Source organism: Gossypium raimondii, chromosome 12, assembly GCF_025698545.1.
Source record: "Gossypium raimondii isolate GPD5lz chromosome 12, ASM2569854v1, whole genome shotgun sequence".
Classification (NCBI taxonomy): domain Eukaryota; kingdom Viridiplantae; phylum Streptophyta; class Magnoliopsida; order Malvales; family Malvaceae; genus Gossypium; species Gossypium raimondii.
This window is the reverse complement of record NC_068576.1, coordinates 3265051-3277302: the sequence shown is the minus strand read 5'-3', so window position 1 is coordinate 3277302 and position 12252 is coordinate 3265051. Positions and strand designations below refer to the sequence as shown.

General features: G+C 30.9%; 1 protein-coding gene across 1 annotated transcript; it reads left to right on the top strand.

The window, feature by feature from the left end:
• The first annotated feature begins 1427 nt into the window (after positions 1–1427).
• LOC105762844 (multiple organellar RNA editing factor 1, mitochondrial) lies at positions 1428–3803 on the top strand. Its single transcript, XM_012580779.2, has 5 exons — positions 1428–1933; positions 2113–2210; positions 2340–2405; positions 2502–3298; positions 3450–3803. The coding sequence occupies exons 1-5, from the start codon at positions 1548–1550 to the stop codon at positions 3456–3458; spliced, it is 1356 nt and encodes a 451-aa protein (XP_012436233.1). The 5' UTR covers positions 1428–1547; the 3' UTR covers positions 3459–3803.
• Positions 3804–12252: the final 8449 nt, after the last annotated feature.

Below are 12252 nucleotides of genomic sequence, written 5' to 3'. Positions count from 1 at the left end.
ATCGTTCATGTACCGAATTGAACATTTTAAGGTATAAGTTCAACATTGAACATTTTATAAAAATATATGTACCAAATAACACACAAATTAATAGTTCAAGTATAATATTGAATATTTTCAAAGTGTAAATATCACATTAAATATTTTATAAAAATACAGATATGAAATGAGCAATAAAAATCATCCTTACAAAATCAAACAAATAAAACCAGAAACTTAAGTTACAACTTTTGCGTGCCAATATGTCCTCAAATAACAGAAAGTATCATATTTCCAAGAAAAATAAAACCATTTTCCATAACCAATTTTTGGGCTTAATTAAAATATTTAGAATGGGCTCGGGCTTATTAGAACTAAAAATAGGGTTTAAGGATGTAAAAATTTTCAAATTTTTCAGAAAAAATAATTAAGTTCTTATTTTCATTCAATTTGGTACTTAAATTTTCAAAATACATAAAAAAGTTATCAAACTTTTTTTTAAATAAAATTAAGCCCCTACTGTTTTTTTACCCTTAATTGGGTACTTGACCTGTCACAATGTATCAAAAAAAATCCTTTGACCGTTAACTTAAATGGTTAAACGTTAAAGTTGACTTCCCTTAATTTTTTTCAATTAAAGCCACCCGTATCACAACCACGGCGTGGCATGTGGCAAAAGAAATATAAAAAAAATAAAAATCAATAAAAGTTATTAAATTTTAATAAAAAATAAAAAAAATATTTAAAATTTATTAAAAATTAGAAAAAATTATAAAATAGTAAAAAAATATAAAAAATATAAAATGCATCAAAAATGTCATTTAATCATTAATTTTAACCATTGACCGTTAAAGTTAACGGCTCCAATTTTTTTCCAATTAAAACCATCACATATCGCAACACAGCGTGACATGTGACGAAAAATATTAAAAAATAAAAATTAATAAAAGTTATAGAAAAATTATAAAATGTTTCTTTTGTTAAAATAATTTTATAATTTTTTATGAATTTTATAATTCTTTATATTTTTATAATTTTCTTACAACTCTATAAAATTTTATAATTTTCCTATATTTCTATATTTTATTATAATTTTATAAAATTTTACAATTTTATTATAATTTTTTACGATTTTATAATTTTTATTGAAATTTAATAATTTTATTGATTTTTATTTTATTATTTTTGTCATATATCACGTCATGATTATGACATGTGGTGACTTTAATTGAAAAAATTAGATTAACTTTAATCGATAAAAGCTTTTTTTGATTTTTAACAGTTCAATATAAAAAATATAGGGGCTTAATTATTTTTTGAAAAAATTTAAAGACGTTTTAATAATTTTTAATAATTTTTAAAACAAAAAATTAATTTTTTTTTGAAAAAAATTGATAGCTTTTTTAACATTAAAGCTAAAAATAAATATGAACCCTAGAGTGGTATATGTCAAAATAAACCAGCATTATATTTACCACCACGACGCAGTCTCAGTCTCTCTCGAGAAAGTTCCCTAAACCCTCCTGCTAAACCCTAGCATCTTCCCTCTCCTACCCCAAATTCGGACCATGGCTCTACATCCGCTTCGCCTCCGTCGGACCCTAACCACTCTGACCACTTTCCACCGCAATCTCTCCCTTCCCACCCCCAGGGTTCCTTCACTTACAGCCCCCGTTTCCAATTCCGACCTTGCGCCACCTCCGTCATCCTTACCATCGTCTTTCTCCATCTTCCAATCTCGATGGTTCAGATCATCGGGGGGTCCCCTTTCATCACCGAGACAGTACAAGCTGTACAAGGAAGGGGATGAGATTACCGAAGATACGGTTCTATTCGAAGGTTGTGATTACAATCATTGGCTCATCGTCGTTGATTTCCCCAAAGATAATAAACCTCCTCCTGAAGAGATGATTCGTACTTACGAGAATATTTGTGCTCAAGGCCTCGGCATCAGGTGCCCTCTTATCTCTCTCTCTCTCTCTCTCTCTCTCTCTTATGAACTTCTTCCACCCCCCCCCATTATTGGGAATAAATTTGTAGTAGCATGCTATTATTGAACATTAGGTTTAATTGGCATCTTAAGTTTTCAACGGATTGTGCTGGACTTGCTGATTGTGGGTTAATTTGTTTCAGCGTGGAAGAGGCCAAAAAAAGAATATATGCATGTAGCACAACTACTTATCAAGGTTTTCAGGTTTTAATGTCTGAAGAAGAGTCTGAAAAGTTTAATGGTAATTGTTTTATAGCTTACTTTTATCATATTTTCCCCAAATTTTTAGTCGGTCTGATGAATCTGGTCTCTCGGTGGCTTAGAGAAAATGAATAAGGATTCTGACTTATAAAAGTTTTTCGTCAAACAGATGTACCTGGTGTTGTTTTTGTATTGCCAGATTCTTACATTGATCCAGTAAACAAGGAATATGGAGGTTAGGAGTTTTCACCGTGTTTTAACCACTCATTTAGATGTTACTACATTAAGATAATATTTTATCTTGGTTTTTATATGTTGCTGTGATTGCCAGGAGACAAGTATGAGAATGGTATTATAACACCAAGGCCACCTCCTATTCAATATGGTAGAAACCAAGGCGGTAGGTTCCGTCAACAAAATAGAAACCCTGACCAACCAAGATATGATCGACAAGGAAATACCACTCCGAACCAGCAAGGGAATGTACCTTACAATCAGCAGGGTTTTGTGCAAGGGGATGGAAGGAACTATAGGCCTCCACAAAATTATCCACCTCAACAAAATTACAGGCAGCAGCCGCCAATGAATAACAGAGATTATGCTCCTAGAGGCCCTGATCCTTCGCATCAGAGCAGCTACAACCAAGGAAGGCAGGGAAGTTATAATTCCCAAGAACGAAGGGAATTCGTTCAAGGAGAGCAGAGGAATTATATGCCTCCTGAGCAAAGGGATTTCAGAGTAGATCATAGGAACTATGCATCCTCACAAGGTGGGAATTATGGGCAGGGACCAAGTTCTGGTTATGGACAAAATTTCGGACAGGGGGCAAATCCTGGCTATGGGCAGGATTTTGGGCAAGGGGCAAATCCTGACTATACCCAGAATCCTGGGCAAGGCTACGAGCGAGGTGCGAATCCTGGCTATGGACAGAGTTTTCGGCAAGGATCAAATTTCGGACCTGGTCAGAACTATGGCCCTGGAGCAGCTGCCGACTCTGGGCAGAGTTATGGACAGAGTGCAAATCCTGGGTATGGACAAACTTACCCAGGGCATGGAGGTGGTCAAGGATTCCCACAGGCAGAGCAGAGAAATGTGCAAGGAGAGGCAACTGGATCAATGGGGCAACAAGTAAGGCATTCATTCCTTTTCAATCAACTTGAACTTGTGGATAGGATGTCATCATAAATTGATGTTGAATCTCTTTCACAAGCTGCAGTTTCTATTGAATAGTAGCAGGTGCTTGGGCAGCATTTCTAATGGCGGTTGTTTGGTTGTGCAGGGAAGATAAGATTACAAGTGGATGTTTGAGATGAGTGAGAGAATGGACATGCAAAGGAGTTACATGTAGCATTCGTGGCATGGTAAATAGTAGACTGTTTTGTCTTCGATCGTTTTCGCAAAGCCTGTAGCATCCTATGTTCGGTTTTAGAGCTTGCACTAGTGATTTCACTGCTACGAAGTAGTACATATTTTTTACCGGAGAAATATTTAGATTTAATTTTGGCTTTTGTTTCTGCCTTTTGTAGGAATAAATGCATAATTGGCCTTCAAATTATTCTGTTTTTCTTTTCGGTAAAAACTGATATCTAAATTATTAGAGAAGTGATTATATAAAACTGTGATTTTTATGTTATTTTTTTTTATTTTTATGTTGAATGATAAATTAGATTTTTTTTTCTTGATTTTTAGTATTTTTAGTTGAATTTGAATTTTTTGAGAAAAAAGTTGAAAATTAGAAAAAAAAAATTTGATTTGTTATTTTCTTATTGGAAATTTAAAAGGGATAGAATCATAATTTTGTTTAATCATTTCTCCTAAAATTATCATCAGAAATCCAGAACGAGGTGGCAGGTAGACCTGTCAATGGGCCGGGCTGGGTTTAGGTTGGGCCTGGGAAAAAAGTTTGGCCTGACTCTTAGGTTTGGGCCCGTCTTGAAATATGGGCCTGAAATTTTGTCCCGGCCCGGGAAAAAAAGTAAGCCTGAGTCTGGCTCGGTTTGGCCTGGTTTTTAATAAACACAAAAAATATTTTAAAAATAAAAAAATAAAAAAAATATTTTTAAAGTATTTTAAAATTAAAAATTAAAAAATAAAAATAAAATATATATTTATTATATTTGGGTCGGGCTGGGCTCGGGCCAAAAAAGTTGAGCCCGAGCTCGGTTCATTTTTTAAATGGGCCTCGTTTTTTTGTGTAAGTCCATATTTTGGGCCTATATTTTTATCCGAACCCTCTCATATTTTGGGCGGGCTGTTGGGTCGGGCCGCCCGGCCCATGGACAGGTCTAATGGCAGGTTCAATAAAATTTACGAGAAAAAAACGAAAAAAACAAAATGGCCCAAAATATCGTTCAAATATTTCCATCGTGCATGCTCTGCTCAAGATTTAAAAACTGGGGATATGCAAGTATACTTCATCTAAATATTAAGTATCACAATGTAATTATGAATAAGTTAATGTTTTAGTTATTAAATTTCAAAATGTTTGAAACTAGTCAATTATTTGAAAATTTTCATTTAAGGTATTAGATTGTTAAAATGTTTTGTATAGCCTAACCTTTTGCATCACTTACATTTTTTTATTCCGACAATTACTATTAAATCAACTTGAATTTAAGATATCTTTTACTTGTTGATGGTACTGATCATCGAAATGTCATTTGAAACTCGTTAATCGTACTTTTAAAAAACTTAATAACCTAGTGACTTCAATAATAACTTTTAATTAGTTCAATGATTTAAATGAAAACTTTCGAACAGTTTAATGATTATTTTTAAGTTGAGTGACTAGAACCTAATAATTTAGTAATATATAATAGAATTAGTATTCTAACATTTAATATAAATTATATATTATAAGCTCAAAAATAAGAAATAAGAAATTCACCCTTGACACTATATATTTCGGATATGTATATCCTAGATGTGTAAATAGACATAACTCGGTTTTGAAATGAAAAAGAGATAATATAGATGGAAAAATAGGGAGAGGTTGTATTTTAAAAAAAATCAATATGCTAAAATAAAATACAAAATGAAATTGAAACAATGCTAATGAGACAGAAATAATGAATCAGTTTGGGTTCGAATTCCATAAATAATGGTGTTGCCTATAATGATGGGCAAATGAAAGATTCTCTCCAAATTTTTATTAACCCACTTCCTATTTTGAAAATAGGTTGGTTTAACTTAAAAAGTCTTTCATTGATAAGGAACCAATTCAATTGAATGCACTTGAATTGGATGGAACCAACAAAATCGGTCACTAACTCCCATTTCTTATTGAATTAACCGATCAACTTCCTATCAAAGATTTATTTTTTATTAGATAATTTTTTTTTAAACTTGACATATTTCACATTATTATATTATGGGAATAAATTCCTACTACTTCTCTTCTCGAAGTTTCCACGTTTGAAAAAGAAAATCTGAAACATATTTTTCAAATCATCAATCCAGTACTGGATGTAGCCATTCCTCGAGCAAGATGCCTAATATTTACAACGCCTTAGTAGTTAAGGGTCGAGATACCGTCAGTCAACAAAATAATGTAACTTGTGAGGTACAACAATTATTAGGAAATAATCGAGTTAGAGTTGTAGTTATGAGCGCTACTGATGATCTAGTGAGAATAATGGAAGTGATTGACATGATAGCTCCTCTAAGTGTTCCAGTTGGCGGAGTGACGCTGGGATGAATTTTTAACGTGCTTGGTGAGCTCGTTGATAATTTAAATCTTATAGATACTCGCACAACATCCCCTATTCATAAATCTGAAAAAAATCAAGATCCTTAACTTAAGGGTGGGTTTGGATGGGCGATTGGGTGCGATGCGGTGCGTTTAGCCTACTTTTTGTCTCACGCTACAGTATTGCTACAGTATTTAATCTCACCGCCACCGCTGTTTTTACACTAACCGCAGGTAAACGCACCGCCCATCCAAACTCACCCTAAGTCAATAAAAACTAAGAATGTTGACTCAAGTACAAATTTTATTAAATATTCTATTAAGGTTCCAATGGAGAAATTAGACCTAAGCATTAGTTGAGAAGCGATGGAAGACGTAAACAGTGAATGCATATGATACTATTGAAAACGAATCCTAATGATTTATCGGGGAGGATGGCGAAACAAACCAGATACCACTACAATTCTTTTTATTCTAATTCTGAGAGGTCAAGGGTTAACCTGCCAACTAAACTAGAGAAATAGTAGATATTCACTCGCAAAAATTTGAGTTTCATTTTATTTGATTGTTCAATTTTTGTTAATCAGAATCTGTTATGAATATTATAAAAAACAAAATAAACAATCATTATAACATTATGACAATGCATAATGTCAAAAATAGCCCCTAAAGTTTGACTGTTTGGCCACTTTGTCCATTTATGTTTTTTCTGGTCAAATTGGTGTATTTTTAACGGACATAATGATGTGGCCGTTAGTTGACTAACGGTCAACATTAACCGTTGACGTGGTGGTCCAAATGCAATTAAATGGCTGTTAGTCTTCCCATTATGGGTTTTCATTTTCAAAACATTTTGTGGGATTTTTTTAAATCTTTGATTGAAGAAGAAAGATAGTAGGTTTTTTGTTTGTTTGTTTGAAATGTGGTAGGAAACTAGAAACGTAGGAAAGAAATAGAGAGTTGGGGAGAATAAATTAGGGTTTTTTTTAAATTTTTATTTAAAAATTTTAAAATAATTTATTGACATGTCATATAAGACGTGACATGTTAGCATTTAATTACATTTGGACCGCCACATTACGGTTAGTGTTGACTATTAGTCAACTAATGACAACGTTAGCATGTCCGTTAAAAATAGACCAATTTGACCCAAAAAAATGTTAGGGGCTAAAGTAACCAAACAATCAAACGTTAGAGGCTATGTAACACCCCCTACCCGTATTATTCGCTGTAATAGGGTACGAGGCATTACCATATTTTACTAAATTAATTTTCCGTTATTACGAGTTAAATGCTATTCATTTATTAAAACATGTCATGACGTCCCTTAGATGGGCCTCTGAAGCCCAAAATATACATCAGGACCAAACCGGAATTAAATCAAAACCATAAGAAATTTTTCACAGAATCTCAAAGTATTTTTTTTATGGACTCAATATAACCCCTTTATAAATATCTAACCTTCCCTGCAATTTTAAACCAAGACCAATCCAAACCAACAATCCACTTCAACATATTTTCAAGATAGATTCAAACATATCCATAAGATAACATCATCACATACCAAAACCAAAATTTGTTAGCCATACCAATGGCTAACATTATATTCATTTCATATTAAAATTTACTTTGTTAGCTTATACATGCCATTAATTTTCAAAATAAAGTTTCTTTATATATCGAAATCTTGAGATTGATAGTGTGATGCATCTCCGACCGAATTTGACCTCCGAGCTCTTAACACTACCAAAAAGGGGAAAATAAAATAAGGTAAGCACTTTATGCCTAGTAAACTCATGTAACACGAATTATACTTACCTAATATATTCAATATAATGCAATAAACATTCATACATCTATTCAAGGCATTATTTCCCTAACATGCACAACTCAACATTCAAGTTAGTCCAATAATTTCCATGTATCAATAATATATGCCATGATTGATGAGCTCATCAATACCATGATTTCAATTCCCTTGTTATTTTTCCATATTTATCTCGTTGAATTTCTCAGAATTTCGATGGATTTTTCAGGGGTACACTTTAGTGTACAAATCTGGGTCCGTCAATTCATATTCATGTGCGCACATTTTCATTTCAGAGAGCACATCCATGAACATCATCCTTACAATGGGATTACCATCAAAGCTAAATCTCTGTAATATAAACTCATAGAGTATTGTCGGGTTACCACCGTGCTTAATCCTCGCAATGACAATTACTCTAATGAGCTAGGATCTGAATTACCAGTCCAGGCTAAATCCAGACCCTAATTTGGATTACCTGTCTGGGCTAAATCCATTTTTCATATATTCTTCGGGAGGACTATATCAGGATAGGATCACCCGTCTGGGCTAGATCCTTTTTACCGTCAATTCCTTTTCAGAAATCCATCGAATTTTCCTTCCATTCAACTGGGATTTCTTCCCCTTTTTATCAAATATATCAATGTTTCATCAATTTACATACAGTGAACATTCAAATCATATTCACATCAATAACATACATTTCAAGCATTTAAGAATATAATTCAAGTTACATGAACTTACCTCGATACTTGTTCGTATGCAAAAATCTACTAATCCCGAACTTTTTCTTTTCCTCGATCTAGCTTCATATTTGAATTTTTTGGATCTAAATAAATAAATTTAATTATTAATTTAATACATTTCATGTTCATTTGTAACATTCTCTATAATTCCATTATCATTTATAGTTCATTTAGAGCTATTTCCTTGAGTCATAGTCACTAAAATATTTATATATTGAGATAAGGAACTCCAAATTAAGATCCGCTAATTTTTCCCAAAACTAGACTCGCATATCTTCTTACCATAAAATTTTCATAATTTTTGATTTAGTCAATAAGTATAGTTTATTTTTTAAAGTTTTCCCTGTTTCACTGTTCAACAGTTCCAACCCCTCTTCACTAAAAATTAATTATCTCTTTGTACAAAATTCAGATGATGTTCTTGTTTGTTTCTTTTGAAAATAGACTCATTAAAGATTTTAAACATATAAATTTAAGTCCCTAATTATTTTTTTACAATTTTTAACAATTTTCCAGATTCAGAACAGGGGAACCCGAAATCATTCTAACCTTGTCTCACAAAACCTATTATATCTTATGATTTATAACTCCATTGCTTACACCGTTTCTTCTATAAAAAACTAGACTCGATAAGATTTAATTTCATATTTTATTTATCCTCTAATTCAATCTCTAAAATTTATGCTGATTTTTTAAAGTTAACCTACTGCTGCTGTCCAAAACTGTTTTAGTGCATGATGTTAATTACCATTTTTCTCCTAAGCTTTCAATAAATGATAATTTCATCCCTGCTCAATTAACCTCTCAATTGAGCTTATTTTTCTCAATTAACACTTTATTCTATCATTTTAAACTACTTTATAACCTTTGGAAATCAGAATTTTAGCACTAGACTTTAATTCCAAACTTTTTCACAATTAGGTCCTACAAGTCAATTTCTATTGAAATTACCTAATAAAATAATCTCATAAGCCAATTAAAGCTTCAATTTCATTCTATTTCATCATAAAATTACAACACTCAACCATAGTGACTTTCAATTTCATCCATGAAATCAAAAACTAATGAATTTAGTAATAGGACCTAGTTGTAAAAGTCTTAGAAACACAAAAATTACAAGAAAAAGGCAAGGATTAACTCACTTGGTGCAATTATGAAATACCAGCTTGAATAAACCCTTAGGAAGCTTTTGGCTGATGAAAATGAAGAAAATATGAAGAGAATTCTAGATATTACAAGTTGGTCCCATTTTTATTTTAGTACATTTTGTTATTTTCCCATTTTACCCTTATTTCACCAATTCTCCTGATTTTTCTCAGCTTATGCCGCCCAAAATATCTCATTTTGGGCTTATTTGTAATTTATGTCACTCCTAATTTAACAATTGAGCTATTTAATTCTTCTAGTAACTTTTACACCATTTTCAATTTAGTCCTTTTCACTTAATTAACTACCCAAATGTAAAAATTTTCTAACTAAATTTAATACCATATTACTAACACTTCATAAATATTTATAAAAATATTTTTGACTCGGTTTTACTAGATCGAGGTCTCAATATTTTTTACCCAATTTTTAAAATTTTTTTCTAACTAACCACTAAATCGGTAAAATTTTTCTATCGATATTTTTATATGATTTTCCTATCATATCAATATTCATGCAAAAATTAAAATAAATTTCTCTTTAAATCGGATTTATGGTTACGAAACCACTATTCCGATAACCTTGAATTTAGGCCATTCTGAGACTATTTTTGGCATTATACATCATAACAAAACCAAGATAAGACATTATCTAGAAATATAATGTGTTCAATTCCTTAAATATATATATATCCAAACAAGATATACAAATTTTTAACATATCAGATAAAATATCAAAACAAAGAATCTCAAGATTCAATCTATTATTCATTAACTACCTGTATACGTTAAGATTAAGAATAAAATATTTTTGGCTTAAGGGTGTAAAAGGCCCTTGAACTTTTTCAAGAAAAGCAATTAAGTCTCTGTTTTTTCTCCATTCAATTGGATACTTGAACTATCAAAATGTATCAAAAAGGCCCTTTCATCGTTAACTTCAACTATTGACCGTTAAAGTTAACGGCCCCCAATTTTTTTTTCAATTAAAGCCATCACGTGTCGCAACATGTGTTGAAAAATGATAAAAAAAATAAAAATCAATAAAGTTATAAAAATTATTAAAAATTTATAAAAAATTATGGAAATATATTAAAAATATAAAAATTTGTAGAAAAAATATTTAAAATTTATTATAAAATAAAAAATTTTATAAAAATCACAAAAATTATAAAAAAATCATAAAGAATTTATAAAAAAATTGAATTTTTTATAAAAATCATAAAAATTATAAAATATATAGTATTATAGAAAAATATTTTTTTATAAAATAGTAAAAAAATAAAATTGTAAAAAATATTATAAAATCAAGTAGTTGAAAGAGCTATACCAGTGAATGAATTGATAGAAGTAGATGAAGTTTTTTGCACCAGAACTGCTGTGGGAGTTGCTTCTATGGGGAGTGTTACATACATACATATTCAATATAAATAATTACAAACATATGAAATCAGATGATTTTTGGGTACACACGTACATTATACATTATTACAAACATTGACAATGAAGCAACACAAGGAATCAAATTGTGTATGCTATGGCGTGACAAAATGCAACAATAACTACAAGGATGCCCACTTTTTCTAATATTTCTGAAGTTTAGGTAGAAATTGGTTTGATAAACAAAACTAGCAAGAAAAGATTGAATGTAAGTAGGAGAGAAAGGCAAGCAAATCAAGGAAACATGGGTTGATTATGACCGGCTTGGGCGTACTGAAGAGACATGATAATGGGATACAATAAATTTTATAATTTTTTATGAATTTTATATTTCTTTACATTTTTTATAATTTTCTTGCGACTTTATAAAAATTATAATTTTTTTCTACATTTCTATATATTTTATAATATTTTATGATTTTTATAAAATTTTACAAATTTATAATTTTTTTTTCTAATTTTAATAACTTCTAAATATTCTTTATTAAAATTTTATAATTTTTTATAAATTTTATTGATTTTTATTTTTTTAATCATTTTTCACCACATGCCATGCCAAGGTTGTGACACGTGGTGGCTTTAATTGAAAAAATTAGGAGCAGTTAACTTTAACGGCCAACTGTTAAAGTTTACAATCAAAGTGTCTTTTTGATGCATTTTGATTGTTTAAGTATCCAATTGAGTGAAAAAAAAGCATGGGCTTAATTGTTTATTTGGAAAAAGTTTGAGGGCTTTTTACACCTTTAAGCCGATACTTTTTTAATCATTTTTTTTCACAATGGGATGGGTGAGAAGAAACTTTCATGTCCAGTTCTATAGTAGAGATTAAATTCATAAACAACAATAAACTATAACCCAAAAAGACCCAATTTCGTAAACAACATAGAGGAAGAATGAAGGGAATATCTTATCAAGGTAATTGCATTTATTTCGGTAGATATGCTTTTCAAGCACTTGAACTCGCTTGGATTACATATAGACAAATAGAAGTGGGGCATCGCGTAATGACGTGAAATGTATGACGTGGTGGAAAAATGTGGGTACATATATTTTCAAACAAACCAGTTACGTTAAGACCTACAAAAATATGTATGAGTTCGAGAAAAAGATGTAACACCCTTAACCTGTCTCCTTCACCGAATTAGGGATACGAGATATTATAGAACAATTAAATATAATAAATCACAAACAAAACAATTATTCAAATTATTTCTTAACATTCATTTAAACATTTCATTTATATCATAAAATACAATTAC